The 19,423-nt window shown below is 36.3% G+C and overlaps 1 protein-coding gene and 1 long non-coding RNA gene across 6 annotated transcripts in view; one reads left to right on the top strand and one right to left on the bottom strand.

Moving 5' to 3' along the window:
- The window catches only part of LOC121036710 (uncharacterized), a 35,617-nt gene extending 34,938 nt beyond the window's left edge, over positions 1–679 (top strand). Inside the window, exon 3 of the long non-coding RNA XR_005793447.1 lies at positions 55–679. This is a non-coding gene — a long non-coding RNA (uncharacterized LOC121036710). The remainder of the gene's footprint in view (positions 1–54) is intronic.
- Positions 1–19,423, bottom strand: part of TET1 (tet methylcytosine dioxygenase 1) — a 136,458-nt gene that overhangs the window by 21,645 nt on the left and 95,390 nt on the right. For 4 of the 5 annotated variants that reach the window (XM_040485206.1, XM_040485209.1, XM_040485207.1 and 1 more), the window contains 3 exons: positions 8,084–8,295; positions 3,364–3,514; positions 2,941–3,027 (listed from right to left, as the gene is read on the bottom strand). In XM_040485206.1, coding sequence (XP_040341140.1) covers positions 2,941–3,027; positions 3,364–3,514; positions 8,084–8,295 — 450 coding nt within the window. The remainder of the gene's footprint in view (positions 1–2,940; positions 3,028–3,363; positions 3,515–8,083; positions 8,296–19,423) is intronic. The other variant, XM_040485210.1, reaches the window with a different exon arrangement.

Below are 19,423 nucleotides of genomic sequence, written 5' to 3'. Positions count from 1 at the left end.
CCACACACAGTATAGACATAGGAAGTTAATTCTTTTTCTTTTCTTTTTTTAAAGTAGGCTCCACAACCAGCATGGAGCCCAATGTGGGTTTTGAACTCACGACCCTGAGATGAAGACCTGAGCTGCAATCAAGAGTCAGACACGTAAACGACTGAGCCACCCACCTGCCCCAGGAAGTTAATTCTTGGGTGCCTTTAACAAACCCCAATTTGAGCAACTGAAAAGCATCAGTGGTAATAACCTTTTTTGTTTCCTACTGATTAGGTTGATTCTTTCACTGAAAAAGAAATTTATCTATTTGGCATATATTTAAATTACTCTGTTCCTTTCATCTGTTTTCATGTTTGTGAAACTTAATATAGCTTAATAAATATCGTCAGGAAAGTCAGGACCCTCCTTTAAAAAACTTCCTGACTATACTCACCCATTAATTATTTCATTTATTTGAAGAAAACTTCACAATTGTGATTTAAGTACCTATTGAAAATATTTTGATTATGTTTTGTAACACCTGAAATATTAAGTGGAGTAATTGTGTTTTACTACTGGTAGATAATGAATTCACAAAGAGTATCAGAAGTTAGACTGAGTATATGGTCATCAGGAAATATTTATTGTGTGGAAATGTTGAAATAAATTAGGCCCACAGAAATTAAATAAAGCTTATATAGGTGACCATTACAAATGTAAGTCTCATTATTCATAATGTAAGGATCTTGACACTCTGTTTCATTAAAACAAATGTGTTTGTCAGATATAGAGGTTTCTTCATATCAGGTCCTAACATGTCAGGGCTCAAGCCTATATTCCTCTTCTCTTTTCATCCTAAACCTGATCTCTAGGACTGTCATATCCACATCTGTGGTTATAATTACTATCTGGACAAGAAATCACACTTGAGCTTCAGATTGTTATTATTGACCTGACATTCCCACTTGGATTTACCATAGAAATCTCTCACCCAGTGGTTCCAAACTGAATTCATAATCTGCCTTTTTGAAACCTTATGTCAAGAAATAGCACTACCATCTGATTATGAAAACCTTTCCAGACTACCACTATCCACTATGTCCTCTGTCACAACCAATTCCAAGTTACTATTATCCCTTCTCTGGACTATTCTTTTTTTCTTTTTTTTAAATGTTTATTTATTTCTGAGAGAGAGAGAGAGAGAGAGTGTGTGAAAGGAGGAGGGGCAGAAAGAGAGGGAGACACAGAATCCGAAGCCAACTCCAGGCTCTGAGCTGTCAGCACAGAGCCTGATGTAGGGATTGAACTCACAAACCGCAAGACCATGACCTCAGCCCAAAGTTGGAAGCTTAACTGACTGAGCCTCCCAGGTGCACTTGGACTATTTATTCTTAAAGCTAGCTCAACTTGCTAAACACACTCTTCAACAATTTTAATACATTATTCAAAGAGCAGCTAAAGAGACCCCTTTGAAAGACAAGGGTAGTTGTACCACTATTCTCATTAAAACCCTTCAATGATTTTCCAAAATGTTTGACATATAAGGCCACTGCATTCACCTTACTCTCTCTTGCCTGCTGAGCTTCATACTGGCCTTCTGTCAGTTCCTGGAATGAGAAATGCTTCTTCCTGTATTATAAGCACTATATAGATATTACTCATTATTTATAAAGACCATAGAAAAAGATCATGATTCATATAATATTATTATGTTGTAGAATAAAAATGTAACACTCATGTCAATACTCTGATGTATTTATACACAGGCAGTTTCATCATAAGATATTTGTAAAGAAAAGTGATTAATTTTAAGGGAGAATGGACATCACATTATCAAGTGTTCTTATGTTTGAACATAGCACCTTTCCATGATCAGGTATAGTCTTTAGTAAGTTTTATCATTTTCTCCCTAGAGGTCTAATACACTTCTTCGATTTTTAAATGTAAGCTCTACTCCCAATGGGGCTTCAACTCATGACCCTAAGATCTAGAGTTGCACACTCTTGAGACTGAGCCAGCCAGGTGCCCCTAACATACTTATTAGATTTCTTCTAAGGTATTTTATCTGTAAATGATAGTTCTCTCACTAAAATCATTTACATGTTTTATTGCAACAGACAGGAACTCTAAAAAATGCTAAATAATTCCACTTACCTCTTTAAAGGGATCATTATTAATTCTGAGGTTCTTGGAAAGATGATATATTCACCTTATTATGGCTATAATTGAGAATCATTCCTGCTGTTGTATTTTGTGTTTCCTATTTATCTTGTATTCTAATGACTTTTAAAAATCCTTTTGCTGATTTATGTATAGGTTGTCTTCCTTAGAAAGATTTTTTCCCCACACTACTTTAAAATGCAAAAATTCTATTTAAATTCATCTAAAAAATTTTTAAACATATGCTTTCTTAAATATATGTTTTTCTGACAAATTCTAGAGCAGTGTTTTCCAAGCTGTGGGTCATGACTCAGTAGAGGGCTATGAAGTCAATTTAGTAAGTCACATCTAACAAAGAACAATGAAATTTTATAAAAAGTATTGTAGTGAATACCAGTGATCCTTTGCTATAATTAAATTAGATATTAAGTTTTTAATATTTTAATATCTTCTCTAACATATAAGATGAAGTATTATTTACTGAAGGTTTTGTTTTAATTATTTACTTGCATATATCTATTGTATAGCAGTTTATAATATAAAATGTTTTTTATTCTTGGTCACAGCTCAAAGTTTGAAAAACACTGATCTTAGAGTTAATTGGTATCTAAATCATCTCCACTCCAAACAAAGCATAAAACATCACCACATTTAGTTCCTGTAGGTGCCCCACCCCCTCCCAGTGCCTACCCACCCTTGAGCTGGTAAGAGTATGGAATTATACTTATCGGTTGTTATTTTAATTTAAAAAAATGTAAGTACTCAACTTATTTAAACTTAACAGTAAGGTTGACTAATTTCTTTGCTCACCATGGCCTCGTGTCCCGGACAGATTGGTTCCGGTTTCATATATCTTCTTTCTGGATTACGTCCTTTAGTAATTCTTTCATAGTAGTTCTGTGGGTAGTAAACTTTCTGAGTCTTTGAAATGTTGGCAAATGGTTTTATTTATTTTTCCTACTTTGGCTGGGTATAAAATTCTAGGTTCTTTGAACAATTATTGTCTCTGGGGTTTGGGGAGAAGGAGGAGGGAGCCAGGGACAGTGGTAATTTGGGCTCAGAGATGAAGACTTTACCTAATTTATTGAGAATTTTCAACTATTTACATATATATATTCTTACTGTTTTTTCCACTACTTCTAAAATATTTAATTGTTTTACTATTTAAAAAACATTTTAAGGAATGTACTTATAAACTCATTGTGAAATTTAAAAGTAAAAAAGGGCACTTACGTGTAAGGGAGAGCTTGGATCAATTCTAAATCTTCTAGGGCTTGGGCTTCTACCAAATTTACATCCATTGAAATACATACTCCAGGAACAACCAAAAGAGAAGGAAGCTCCACAAGTCTCTGGATCAATTCCTTGACATGTACAGGTACGACTGTAAGATGATAATTGCAAGGGAATGAACTGATAAAGCGGGCCAATACCTCAGAAAGAACATTTCAGATTCCTATAATTTTAGAAGTATAGATGACTAATGAATTGATTTTGACACATCTATTTTATTACTGATTTTACCTTAAGTATAGTGTTGACAACCCAAAGCTAAATGCCCTTGAATATAGGCCAATTTTTAACTAAAATGTTTGCTCACGATTGGAAATCCAAATAAATAGCAATAAACTATACAGAAATATACATATGGATATGTCCAAGGAGAGGAAATAAAGAATCTAGATTTTAATCCTGGATCTGTTCCCTATCAGATGTGAAAATTAGAGTATCTCATTAGCTCTTTGGACTTTAGCTCCTTCATCTATAAACTGACATTGATATAATTCTCTGAGGATTGACAGTGGATAAGATATTTTGCATGTGAGATCACTCTCAATTTTAATGAAGGTCTTTATTAGGGCGCCTGGGTGGCTCAGTTGGTTAAGCATTGGACTCTTGATTTCGGCTAAGGTCATTATCTTGCAGTTTGTGAGTTCAAGCCCCATGTCGGGCTCACTGCTGTCAGTCTGTCAGTGCAGTACCTGCTTCAGATCCTCTGTCCCCTCTTCTCTGCCCTTCCTCCACTCGCATTCTCTCTCTCAAAAAATAAATAAAATATTAAAAAAAAAAACCATTAAAAAGTCTTCATTAAGGTTATAAATGAAAAAATTGAACTGAAAGTAATTTGGTTGTTTTATCACATTGGGGGCATTTCTGAGGTCCTAACAGACCCAATAGTAAGGATGGCAGTGATTACAATATTCATACAAAGATATGAAACCAAGGGGTAAAAAGCACTCTTTGGTTTCTAATTGCATAATCCTCAAAACTTGAATAGTATGTGCATAGTTCTTACGTAATGATAAAAAATACAAACAAAAACCCATATTTTAAAAAGTCAATGAAAAGAATATAGAAATGTAAAGTTTGAAACTATTATTAGTATTTTTAAATTGTAAACATCAGGGAAATGTCTAATACGTAAGGTAACACTGAATATGATAAGAAAGTATACAAAAAGTATCATTTAAGATCCTAGAAGGGGAGGAATCGTCTAAGTACCCCTAAATCTTCTTACCAAGATGGAAGATATATTGTAAAATGACAAAATGTTACAACAACTTGAAAAGGAAGAAAAAGGGTATGCAAATGGGATTAAATTTGAAATTACAGAAGGACATTAACGTTGCCAAATAGAAAAATAAATAACACATTTATGTCATTGAAATGACACATGGAAAGGAAAGAAAATTGTAGTTTCACTGAAAGTTGACAGTTATTTAAACAATTAAAAACACAGGAAATGTAGAAGTTCATGAGACTTACAAGAGCTTTTGCAAACAGTCAATATCACTGATCATAGGACAAATGAAATGAAAGTAGGTCCTTATCTTATGGACTAAATATGATAGTCCTGCCAATAATTTCTCAATTGAATTACATTAGCAAGCAGCAATCAAACTCAAACTGAGCAATTGTCTATAAAATTAGGACCAAAGCAAAAATGTGCTATTGGGACCTCCTCAAAATAAAAGGCTTCTGCACAGCAAAGAAACAATCAGGAAAACTAAAAGGCAACCGACAGAATGGGAGAAGATATTTGCAAACAACATATCACATAAAGGGTTAGTATCCCAAATCTATGAAGAACTTATCAAAAATCAACCAAAAAAGAAATAATCCAGTGAAGAAATGGGCAAAAGACATGAATAGACACTTCTCCAAGAAGACATCCAGATGACCAAGTGACATGAAAAAATGCTCAACATCACTCATCACCAGGGGAAAATACAAATCAAAACCACCATGAGATATCACCTCACCCCAGTCAGAATGGCTAACATTAACAACTCAGGCAACAACAGATGTTGGCGAGGATGTGGAGAAAGAGGATCTCTTTTGCACTGCTGGTGGGAATGCAAACTGGTGCAGCCATTCTGGAAAACAGGATGGAGGTTCCTCAAAAAATTAAACATAGAACTACTCTACAATCCAGCAATTGCATTACTATAGGTATTTATCCAAAGGATACAGGTGTGCTGTTTTGAAGAGACACATGCACCCCAGTGTTTACAGCAGCACTATCAACAATAGCCAAGTATGGAAAGAGCCCAAATGTCCTTTGATAGATGAATGGATAAAGAAGATATGGTATATATACACAAAGGAGTATCACTTGGCAATCAAAAAGAATGAAATTTTGCCATTTGCAACTACATGGATGGAATTAGAGGGTATTATACTAAGTGAAATTAGTCAGTCAGAGAAAGACAAATATTATATGATTTCACTCATATGAGGACTTTAAGATACAAAACAGATGAACATAAGGGAAGGGAAGCAAAATAATATAAAAACAGGGAAGGGGACAAAAACATAAGAGACTCTTAAATATGGAGAACAAATAGAGGTTTGCTGGAGGGGAGATGGGCTAAATGGGTGAGGGGCATTAAGGAATCTACTCCTGAAATCATTGTTGCACTATATGCTAAGTAACTTGGATGTAAATTAAAAAATAAATAAGTAAATAAGTAATAATAAAATTTAAAAAAATAGGACTTCAAAAATATCAATACAATGAAAGACAAGGCATGAGATTTAAAAAAAGTTAATGTTTTATTTTTGAGAAAAAGAGCTCAAGTCAGAGAGAGAGGGAGAGAGTATCCCAAGCAGACCCTTCACAGTCAGTGCACAGTCCATCGCAGGGCTAGAATCTACAAACCAGCGAGATCATGAACTGAGCTGAAAGGAAGAGTCAGACACTTATCCAACTGAGCCACCCAGGTGCCCCAAGTCTTCCTGTTTTTGATTACTGTACAGGAGTTATGTAAGAGAATTTTGTCATTCTTAGAATATACTCTTGAGTAGTATTTACAGGAAAAAGGTATCAAGCCTGCAACTAACTGACAAATAATCCAGAAAGAAAAAATTTAAAAAATAAAAATAGCACTAATAATAGTAGTTTTTTTTTGTTGTTGTTATTTTTTCTTTGAGAGACAGACAGACAGACAGTGTGTGAGCAGGGGAGGGGCAGAGAGGGAGGGAAGACACAGAATCCGAAGCAGGCTCCAGGCTCTGAGCTGTCAGCACAGAGCCCGATGCGGGGCTCGAACTCACGAACAGTGAGATCATGACCTGAGCCGAAGTTGGTCACTCAACCAACTGAGCCACCCAGGCACCCCAAGTAGGTTTGTGTGCATGTGTAAAAAAGCAAATTTTACAAATTGTTAACAATAATGAAATCTATGTGAGGGGTATATATGATAAGAGTTCATTGAAATATTCTTGCATCTATTCTGTCAATAAGAATTTTTCTTAATTTTTCTTTATTTTTTTTAAGTAGGCTCCAACTCACAAGCCAAGATCAAGCCCCACATTGGGTGTAGAGATTACAGAGGGGATGTCATATATTTTTGTTTATATTTTGTATAATGACATTTCTTTTTTTTTTTTAATGTTATTTATTTTTGAGACACAGAGAGACAGAGCATGAACAGGGGAGGGTCAGAGAGAGAGGGAGACATAGAATCCAAAACAGGCTCCAGGCTCTGAGCTGTCAGCACAGAGCCCGACACGGGGCTCGAACTCACCACGAGATCATGACCTGAGCCGAAGTCGGATGCCCAACTGAGTGAGCCACCCAGGTGCCCCATGTAATGACATTTCTTTAAATACTCTCTAGTCACTGGAGTTGGCTTAAATGGAAAAAATGATAGAAATAGATCTTCTCCTCCCATGATTGACTAGCATAAATTTTCAAGTTTATTTATATATTTTGAGAGAGTGAGCACGTGCATGTGAGTGGGGGCAAGGCAGAGAGCGAGCGAGAGAGAGAGCCATAGAGAATCCCAAACTGGTTCTGCACTGTTAGTGCAGAGCCTGAAGTGGGGCCCAAACCCACGAACCATGAGTTCATGACTTGAGCTGAGGTCAGACTCTTAACAGACTGAGCCACCCAGGTGCCCCAACTGGCATAAATTTTAAATACATCACAAATTCAGGTTTTTAAAATTTACAATTTCAACAAGAACTAAAAGAAACCATGGGTGAACTACTATATAACTTGCAAGAAAGAAAAATATTCTTTAATGCCACTTAATATGCAGACAGAAAAGAAAAATAGGTATGATTAATTATATTATACAAGAAAGAGGATGGGGTGACTGGCGGGCTCAATCGGTGGAGCATGAGACTCTTGATTGTGAGCTTGAGCCCCACGTTGGGTGTAGAGATTACTAAAAATAAATAAATGAGTAAAGGAGAATATCCTAAAAGGGTCTCAACTCACTATGAAACCAAAGGAGAATATCCTAAAAGGGTCTCAACTCACTATGAAACCAAATTTCTATTAAAGAAAAAACAAAAACAAAAAACCCCACTTCATTATTTTTAGTTTTAGAATACCTAAATTTATGTTCTCCCATATAATACACGTCATTGGTAGTTAACTAACAATGTAATATTACATAATAGAGGTCTGAACAGGAAAGCAGTAATAACTAAATTTGATTACTTTTCATTGAGCGTGCATCTTCGGTCTGTGGGATGACCGTTGTAGGACTTCAGATTTTCAGTGAGCTCTGTATACAGTCTGTCGGCCATGGGGAGAGGGATGCCGTCCCACACCATGATGAGGACCACCATCACAGCTGTTGGACAATGGTGGCCTGTGCGCTGCCGAACCAAACAGAGAACTTTTTCTTCATCACTGCCTCTTCTTAAAACCTGGAAAAGCAGAGTGCATTTGTTTATAGAAAACAAGAAACCTAAACTTGAGTGCAATGGATATTGGTTTTAAAGCTCTGTATTATTCCATTTCAGGTCTTTTTAAACATGACTATTTCTTAAAGGGTTGAAGCCTATTTAGTTTTTAGACTAGTTGCCTCCACACAACTCAGAGTAACCCAGGTTACTTGACTAACAAACAACAGGCAGAACAGGAGTCTGTGGTATGTGGTTATTACTTGTGAAAGGAGACGAAAGCAATCTGTGGTTTCTTTCGCTGTCGATACAGTATTGCAAAATAGACAACAGAGGATTCCCTGGAAAAGAGCCTAACTGTTTTGTTCTTACACAAATGCCACAATGGGACAAATCTAGCCAGATGCAAATAACCAGGGACCCTCAATATTAAAAATGGACTTCAGCACTTGGGTGAATGGTTTTATTAGACAGAATAATTAATATATAAAGCAATGCTCCTAAAATTCCTGTGACCTTTCCATGCTATCACAAGGATCTAGCATACCCATATTATAAGATTAAGGTGGTTCAGTTGACACGGTAAATGCAAAATACAACAATTAACTTTGAATAATTATTGATTTTTCTTACACTGTATCGTACCCATGGGGTGCTATAAAGGTCTCAGAAGTATTTAAAATATAGCCCAGTGGTCCTAGTGCACACGAAAACATTACATAAAAATGTTGACAAGACATAAAACCAACCAATTCTGTTTAAAACTCCCTCCATAAATCACAAATTTACACAGCAGAGACACTGACCACATTAATCAGCACATAATCAGTAAATGATAAAGGTGCCCACCCCTGTGACCAAAATGGAGTAACGAACAGCAAAATTATTATCCCATTTCTGTTGCTATAATAATATTACATAAACTTGAGATGAAACTTCTTAAGATGTTAGTTACCCAATATCACTTTCTTCTGTCACTCCAGATGGTTAACAATCATTGCTACCAAGGCATCCCTTGAGTAGAGTTGGCTTTAGGACCTTCCCCCTAAACACAATTATTTATATTAAAATTTTTTCTATACTTATATGTCCTTTTACAGCCAAATAAGAATACATTTGCTTTCAAATAATCTCAAATACAAAATGATATATAATGTATTAAACAAAATTATACCAGATAATTTTCAAGTTTTCAAGCAAAGAACAAAGTTACATTTATCTAATCTTTGTATGAGAAATGCTAAAATGCTATTTATTCATGGTTATCTGTGCTTTTCTCATATTCTCCAAATGTCATTCAGTGAACATCAGAAAATTAAGCATAACGAGTCTCTAAATTCAGATCTAGGTTCAATATTCTGCTTAAATACTGCCATGGTATGAAGATCTGTGACCACCAAAAATCCATATATTAAATCTTGAATCCCAGTTGTGGTGGTATTACAAGGTAGGGCCTTTGGGAGGTAATTAAGTCACATGGGGGAAGCTCTCACGAGTGAGATTAGTGTTCTTATAAATAGACACCACAGAACTCCCTAACACCTTCATACATATGACAACACAAAGAGAAGAGGACTCCCCCCACCCCATCCCTCCCCCTACTCCACCCATGCTGGCATCCTGATTTGAGACTTCCACACTCCAGAACTGGGAGAAATATATTTCTGTTGTATAGAAGCCACTCAGTCTGGTATTTTCTCATAGCAGTCTAAATGGAGGAAGACAAGTATTATACCTGTGTAAGTCTATAAAAACTATAAAACATTAAAAGAAATTAAAGGTGATCTCAATAAATGCAGAACTACCATGTTCATGGAATAGACACTATTATATTGATGCCAATTTTCCCCAAATGGATTTCCAGATGTGATGGGATCCCAAGCAAAATCTTATCAGAGTTTATTTTGTTTTGGGTGGAAGTTGACAATCTTGTGCCAAAATTCAAATGGAAATGCAAAAGATGAAAAAGGGCCAAGAAAATGAATGAAGGCAAAGTGATTTACCAGATTATGAATCTTGACCCTTACTGCACATAAGTAGCTTGAGTTATATTGTTGATATAAATATGAAAGTTAAAACAACACATTTTTGAAAGAAAACATCTTCATGACCTTGAAGCAGGTAAAACCAATTTAGAATAGATTACCACATTTAATAACTATAAAGAAAAATATTAAGAAGGTGGATTGTACAGGCGCTTGGCTGGCTCAGGTAGTAGAGCATGGAACTCTTGATCTCAGGGTTGTAAATTTGAGCCCCATGTTAGGCGTAGATTATGTAAAAATAAAATCTTAAAAAAAAAAAGAACTTGGATTATATTATAATTAAGAACGTCTGTTCATGAAAAACATTAACTAGCAAGAGATTAAGAAGGCATACAGGCAAGCAATACAGTGGGAGAAATATTTATAATACATATAATTGATAAAGTATTTTTACCCAAAGTATATAAGGACATTTCTCCAAGTGAGTAATAAAAACACAATAGAAAACCAGCCAAAGATTTGAACAGGCTCGACACAAGAGAATATCAAACAGATGATGAGCATATGAAAATATGCTCCACATTACTCGTCATGTAGCAAAGTAAGAAAATTTTAAGGCACCACATATGTTGGTGTGATGATAAAATAGTGAAAACTGCTATAGAAAACAATCTGGAAGTTCCTCAAAAAACTAAAAATAGAACTGCCATGTGATCCAACAATTCCACTCTGGAGCTTACATCCGAAAGAACTGAAAGCAAGGCCTAAAACAGTTATTTGCGTGTTCATAGTACCACTATTCATAATAGCCAAGTGGTGGAAGCAATTCAAATGTCCACTGACAGATGAATGGATAAACAAAACGTGGCATATCTATATAATATCCAGACTCAAAAAAGAAGCGAATCCTATTACATGCTACATACAACATGGATGAACTTTAATGATACAATGTTAAGTGAAATAAGTCAGTCACAAAAAAGCAAATCTATAGGATTCCAGTTATAGGAGGTACCTAAAGTAGTCAAATTCATAAAACATAAAAGGGGAATGGTGGATACCAGTGGCTGTGATAATGGGATAATCGGGAGTTATTTAATGGGCATAAAGTTTCAGATTTGAAAGATGAAAATATTCTGGAGATTTATGCCACAAAAATCTGAATATATATTAATGCTAAAGAATTATACACTGTAGTTAAGTGGGTAAGATGGTAAATTTTATGTTTTTTTCAACATAGTATAAAAAAAGTGGAAAGAGGTCTTAAAAAAAAAAGGCACTAAACACCCATTAGAATGTCTACAGTGAAAAAGAAAATATCAAGTATTGATAAGAATGTGGAGCGACTGGAAGAGTTGTATGTTAGTCATGTGACTATAAAGAGATAACCACTTTGGAAAACTGTGTGTTCCTATCAACCAAAGCTGCACATATGCACACCCCACCCTCACCACCCCTGCAATTTAGCAATGCCACTTCTAGATGTACAGCAAATAAAAATGTATTCTTATATTTCCCAAAGATTTCACCAATATTCATAATTATCCCAAATTGGAAACAATTCAAATGTCAATCACCAGAAGAATATAACTCCATAAATTTTCAACATTTATGGTAACAGAACACTACTGAGCAATGAGAATGAGAATGACTTACAGTTACAGAAAACATGAATTAACCTTACAACTCTAATGGTGCATAAAGGAAGATAAGACGAAAGAATAATTATTGTAAGACTGCATTAAGATGAAGTTGGAAACAGGCAAGAGAAACCAATACTGTTAGAAGACAGGACAGCGGCTACTTTTAATCGGGGATAAGAGGGGACAAGAGTGCTTTTGAGGTGCTAGTAATATCAGATGCCAATTACACAAAGGTGCTCAGTTTAGAAAAATCCTGTGACCTTAGGATTTCTGTAGTCTTCTGCACATATGCTACAGTTAATTAAGAAGTCTACCTTAACCTAAATTAAAACAAGAAACTGGAAAGGCTGGAGCACCTGGGTGGCTCAGTCGGTTAAGCAGCCGACTTCGGCTCAGGTCATGACATCACTGTCTGTGGGATTGAGTCCGAGCCCAACGTCGGGCTCTGTGCTGACAGCTGGGAGCCAAGAACCTGCTTTGGATTCTGCGTCTTCCCCTCTCTCTGCCCCTCTGTGGCTTGCACTCTGTCTCTCCCTCTCTCTCTCAAAAAAGAAATAAAAATTAAAAAAAATTAACAGCAAAAACTTGTAAAGGTGGTCATTTACTACTTCAGGATACTTTAGCAAGTTTCTTAACCCATGTATAGCAACACAGAGCTAGGATCTAATTAATATTAGCCACTATTTCATGTCTCTTTGATTTATTACTGCACACTTGGCTCCTGATCATAGAATTTCAGCTCAAATATTTGTTGAATGAATGGTTAAAAACCACAAAAGCCCAATGTGGTTGCATTTTACAAAAATTTCAAAAAATACAAGTTACACTATTAAGATGAAAACTCTCATTTCAAAAGGAGATTTTAAATGAGTATAAATATCCCCACTTTTAAAACTTTTCTCGAGAATTGTATCATTTAGAAAGTGGAAGGATTTATTAATTTATAAGCTGTTGAATCTGTGGTCACGTGGCAGTCACTTTAGATGGTAAATGGTACATACAAACTTCTGTGGGAAATGTTTGTGTAATTAAAAACACACCACAAACTGAATGAAAAATGTTTTAAATAGTTTTCATAAATATGATCGACTTGTCATATATGTAAAATAATTTAAATACCACGAAGTCCATCCTTTTAAAGTACAGAATTCATTGGTTACTGTATACTCAGCGTTCACCCTCTCCCCAACCCCTTAGAAGTCATGCCACTTTTTTCTCCTTCCTCTGTCTGCTTCGGTCCCAAATCTATTTTCTGCCTCTATGGACTTTGCTCATTTGGGACATTTCATATAAATGGAATCCTCTAACACGTGGCCTTTTGTATCTGGCTTCTTTTCCTCAGCCTATGTTCATTCATGTTTGTAGTACTTATCGGTAGTCTATTCCTTTTTACTGCCAAATAAGTATTCCATTGCATGGGCATGCCATTTAGACTGTTTCCACCTTTGCAGTTATGATTGATGTTACGATTAACATTCATTTAACAAGTTTTTCTGTTGACATGTTTTCATGAGACCAAGCCCTGCAATGACAGTGTGGAGCCTGCTTAGGATTCTCTCTCCCCCTCACTCTGCCCCTCCACAGCTCACGGGGGGGCGGGGGGGGGGGTGGGTGGGGGTGGTGCGTGCTCTCTGTCAAAATAAATATATTTATTTTTTAAATATTTATTTCCTTGTTGAGAGAGAGAGAGGGAGAGAGAGAGAGTGGGGAGGGGCACGGAAGAGGCAGAAAGAGAAACCCAAGCAGGCTACTCTTTGTCAGCACAGAGACCAATGCAGGGCTTGATCTCATGAACTGTAAGATCATGATCTGAGAGGAAATCAAGAGTCATACAAGCCACTCAGTCACCACTAAATAAATAAACATAAAGAAAGAAAGAAAGGAATAATCAGACTATTTTCCAAAGTGCAAGATCTATTTTGTAATTACACTAGGAATGTACAAATGGATCCAATTTCTATATCCTCGACAACTCTTGTTACGGCTTGTCCTTAAATTATCGGCATTCTAGGGTAAAGTGGCATCTCATTTTGACTTTGATTTGCATTTTTCTGCTGAGTCATGATGCTGAGCATATTTTCATGTGCTTATTGGTCACCTGTGTATCTTCTTTGAAAAAGGTCTGTTCAAATACATTGTTCATTTTAGTTTGGATTGTTCATTTATTATTGATATTTAGGAGTTCTTTTCTTATAGTCTCTATACAAGCTCATTAGACACCTGCTTAGCAAACATTTTCTTCTATTCTTATTGTTTTTTTGACCTTTCTTTATAGAGTCGTGTGAAGCACAGAAGTTTTAAATTTTGATGAAGTCCAATTTATCTTGTCACTTGTGCTTTTGGTGTTTTATCTAAGAGAAAAATTGTGTAATCCAAGCTCAAAGATTTACAGCTATGTTTTTTGTTGTTATTGTTGTTGTTAATTTTTTAAATGTTTACTTTTGAAAGAGAGAGAGAGAGTGCTCAGGAGAGGGGAGAGAGGGCAGGGGGAGACAGAGGATCTGAAGCAGGCTCCATGCTGACAGCAGAGAGACCTGATGTAAGGCTTGAATCCAGGAACCGTGAGATCATGACCTGAGCTGAGGTTGGATGCTTAACCAACTGAGCCACCCCGGTGCCCCTACAACTATGTTTTTATGTTTTGACTAATGATTACATAGCTTGAACTCTGACATTTGAATCTCTGATCCATTTTGGGTCTTTAAGTGACTAGGACATTTCATGACAAGTTACTTCATTGTAAAGTTTTTAAGTTAAAAGATGTGGTAAATAACCAAATATAAGTGATCCTGGATTGAATTCAGACCCAAGAAAAAATATGTTGTCTTTTTCCATAAAGGATAGTTAGATATAAGACCTAAAGATTAGACAATAATATTAAATCAGTTTTGATAATTGTCCTGTGGCTATGTAAAACTTTCTTAATTATATTGTGGTTATATAAGGCAACATTCTGGTTTGTTTGTTTTTTTTAAAGACTTCATGGGGCTCAAACTCACAACCCTAAGATCAAGAGTCTCATGCTCTACCAACTGAGCCAGCCAGGCACCACGCACCATCCTGATTTTTATGAAAAACATAGCAATGTATTTAGGGGAAAAGGGCATCATGTTTACAAATTACTTTTAAAGTATTAAGAAAAAAATAGAGAATAAAGAGAGAGAGGGAGAGAGAAAAATAAAGCAAAGCTAATTTGATAGAAAACTACATTTGCAAAATGTAGAGTATACAGAAATTCTGCAGTATTCTTGCAGTTTTTGAATAAGTCTAAAATTATTTTAAAATCATAAGTTTAAAAATAATCCTATGATGTTGGCCAAAGTTCCATATTGTATATTTTATTCTCAATACAAGCTTGGGATTCTTGTGCTCATTGTCCATAGGGATGAATGACAAGTTTCAAAACAGAGCCACTCAATCAGTGAGATCATAGGTCAAGACATAAGCTACAGGCAGATCTCTGGAAAGTGCCAAACCCAGGGATTCAAAAAAACAGGCCACTGTCAGAAACGATGTAAGAGCAAAGAATAAGTCTGCATAATCGGAGGAATGAAGAATGGACACATATTTTGTAAAATAAAAGATCTCCCATTCTGAGGTTAACTCAGTCTGTGGGACAATGAATATTCAATGCATACTAAGGCCTAGTAACATCTGAAATAAATTAATGTAAATTAATAAGTATGTGAACTTAGATAAAGCAATTAGTCGCAAGTCCAAAATACTGTCAGGTTAGCAAGATGTCATTTTGTCTAATTATTATGCTGCAAATTGTAATCACCTGGGAAGCCGATTAAGTACCACTGCAAAGGAAATCAGACAAATGCAAAATTGAATATACAGTATCATTTTGATTAATGGGGAAGGTATTAGTCATGTACTTTTCTATCGGGATATTGTAGGGGAGGTAGACATTTGTAAGGGGTCTGTATGAGTTAAGTGTGCAAAGCAGGGCTAACTCTGTTTGGGGAGTGGGAAGGCTTTATGGAGGAGACTCCTTTTAAAGAACTACAGAAGTTTGCCACCACAGAAAAGAGTACAAAGACCATTCTAAGAATTTTGGAAAATAAGTCCCATGAGGCAAGGATGTTATTTAAGGAAGAATTCTGCTAGTTGTCCAGATACCAGATGGCTTCTGTGACTTATAAAACCTCCTTTATTAAATTATTATTCATAGTTGGCTCTATTTCTGGGATCTCTGACATAAAGATGATGTTCACTCTGTATATAAGATGCAGCTCAAGAGTCAATACCTTCCCAAAGTCCTTCCTGGACCCTCATCTCCAAATATTACTCTTGGTCTCCTCCCTACTCCTTCTATATGCTCTTCTTAAGCAGGCAAGTGGTAGCATTTCAATAGTAACAGCACACTGGTGACTGCTTAAGACACGGCCATGAATGAACTCACCCAATAAGGAACACTTGACGGGCTGAATGAATTGCTGAGGAGTGATGGGGAAAGCTGTGTGATGGAAACTCTTGCCACACACCAGCTTCTCCGAAGATGTAGGGTAACCAAAAGTTTGAGCTGCTGAAGAAAATCTACGAGGACCCAGAATTTCCTTTGGCAGTTTAGGTATTGGTTGACCATTGGGAGAGCACGCTCAGAGAAAGCGTGAAGAAAGAAGATAGAGCAATCTGATGATCATTAGGAAAATATTTCTTAGCAAATCTGTGATAGAATTCTCTCATCCCAGGTTATACATGATTCTGCCTCTACAGCCTCTTTACGAATAGCTCTGCAAAGTACATTCTTAACGATTTTCCAAGAACATGGTCCAGATGGGACAATCTATAGAAATTCCCCATGGATAGTTCTTAAGATTGGGATCAAGAGTGACAGCCTAGGATATTCTAAAGAACTCTCTGGTGGTGGTGGTGGTGGTGTGTGTGTGTGTGTGTGTGTGTGTGTGTGTTCAGGACAACTCATTACTAAGTGTATGAAAACTGCTGGGGAGACAAGACTGTCCTGAGAAACAAAATTACTGTTATAATTTCTAAGGAGGCAGGTATAGGTAAACAGTATATTCACATGCTTAGGGGCATAGAAAGAAGAAACTCAAAGACCTAGAGAGGTTTCCCCTAGGGCAGGCAGATTTGGGTTCTAGTCATATTGTATTTATATAGGCAACAAAAAATTATTGAAGCAGCTGTCTAATCCCCACCACTTCCAAAAACCAGAGAACATTAGGTATTTATAAAAAAGGTTTAAAAAAAATGAGAGGAAATTGTCCTTCTAAATTTCAAGTTTTTCTTTAAAGCTATAGCAAAGCACATTTTATCAGCCAAGCAATGGTCTGCTCTAAATGGGTCAAGGAACAATTTCAACCAAAATGAACATATAGAAAATGGAATTTTAAATCACTGAAAAAAATTCAAATTAACTATGGGATCCATACATAAAATTATGAAAGTACAGGGAGACACTATGTTTCTAATAGCCCAGTAAAGACTCAGGCTTCCTCAGCCAGATGAAAAAAACTCTGAAGGTATAGAGTAAATGACATTGATTTGACCAGGTAAGAATTTCAAGCTTCTGTACAAAGATAACAGTCAAGCACTATGACTAAAAGAAAATCTACTGGGGGGCCTGGGGGGCTCAGTTGGTTAAGCGTCTGACTCTTGGTTTTGGCTCAGGTCATGATCTCACAGTTCTTGGGTTCGAGCCCAGCATTGGACTCTGTGCTGACAGCACTGAGCGGGCTTGGGATTCTCTCTCCTCCTTTCTCTGCCCCCTTGTTTGTGCGCTCTCTCCCTCTCTCAAAATAAATAAATAAATAAATAAATAAATAAATAAATAAATAAATAAATAAATAGATAAACGTTAACAAAAAAATAAAAGAAAATCTAGTATTTAAACAATAGCAGACTATATAATAGAAGTTTTATTCACACACCACAAAAAAAGATAACATAAATAAAACATGGGTATGAAGAGTGAATTCATGGAAGAAATACAAATGGTTAATAAACTTTTTTTTTTTTTAATTTGGGGGAAAGAGAGCAGGTAAGAGGGGCAGAGGGAGAGAAAATCTCAAGCAGGCTCTGCGCTCAGTGAGGGGCATGACTTGGGGCTCAATTCAATGAAACTGGGATCATGACCTGAGCTGAAAGCAACAGTTGGACACTAAACTGACTGAAACACCCAAGCACCCCAAATGGTTAATAAACATTTAAAAGAAACCAATGTAATTAGTTACAATGTAAGTTCACTCATAGTATCAATTTTTGGTTACTAGGTTAACAATGATGAAATAGATTACACTATTAGATATATATATATAATTCAATTTTTTAAATATAATTCAATTTTTAAGAAATTAACAATAACTAAAAGATTTATTGTTAACTCAAGTATTTAAAAAAATTTTTTAACATTTCTGTGGGTGCATGTGCAAGAGACAGCACGAGTGGGGGAGAGGCAGAGAGAGAGAGGAAGACACAGAATCCAAAGCAGGCTCCAGGCTCTGAGCTGTCATCACAGAGCCCTACACGGGGCTTGAACTCACCAGCCATGAGATCATGACCTGACCCGAAGTCAGACGCTTAACTCACTGAGCCACCCAGGTGCCCCTGGAGTATTTTAAGCAAAGAATTTGTAAGAGTTTATTTATTTATTTATCTTAGCATCTTTAAATATTAAGCAAGTTCTCAGATGCTTTCTTTTTTTTTTTTTAATTTTTTTTTTTAACGTTTGTTTATTTTTGAGACAGAGAGAGACAGAGCATGAACAGGGGAGGAGCAGAGAGAGAGGGAGGCACAGAATCCAAAACAGGCTCCAGGCTCCGAGCGGTCAGCGCAGAGCCCGACGTGGGGCTCGAACTCACGGAATGTGAGATCATGACCTGAGCCGAAGTCGGACGCTTTACCGACCAAGCCACCCAGGCGCCCCTCAGATGCTTTCTTTATAATTTCTAATATTGGATCCAAGCTATACATGAAGAATTCCATTTCAGCATGCAACTAAGAGTAAATGCCCTTGAAAAGATTCTGCTCCAAAACAATCCCATGCTTATTTTTTAAAACATGTATATTTATTTTGAGAGAGACATGGGCAACAAAAGGGAGAGAATTCCAAACAGGCTCTATGCTGTCAGGGCAGAGCTAAACCAGAGGCTCGATCCCACAAACCTCAAGATCATGACCTGAGTCAAAATCAAGCATCACTCAATGGACTGAGCCACTCAGGCACCCCAATCCCATGCTTATTTAATCAACCTTTCTTGAAATTTATAAAGGTTTTGCCGTAATAATATTAACCCTGTCACTTCTCTGCCCAACATGCTTCAGTAGGTGTCGAACATTTTTAATTGAATGTTTTAACATCCAAACTTAGTTTGGGTATGCCCAGGGTTGTTAAACATCATTATCTCAGAAAGTAAATTTAAGATCGATTTTTAAATTTGAAAGTAATCAATTTTTACGCAAAGGAAACAATCAACGAAAGTAAAAGACAACCTACTGAATGGGAGAAGATATTTGCAAATGACATATCCAATATAGGGGTAGTATCCAAGATATACA

Source organism: Herpailurus yagouaroundi, unplaced genomic scaffold (assembly GCF_014898765.1).
Source record: "Herpailurus yagouaroundi ecotype Mexico unplaced genomic scaffold, PumYag 163, whole genome shotgun sequence".
Classification (NCBI taxonomy): domain Eukaryota; kingdom Metazoa; phylum Chordata; class Mammalia; order Carnivora; family Felidae; genus Herpailurus; species Herpailurus yagouaroundi.
This window is presented reverse-complemented; position numbering and strand designations above follow the sequence as displayed.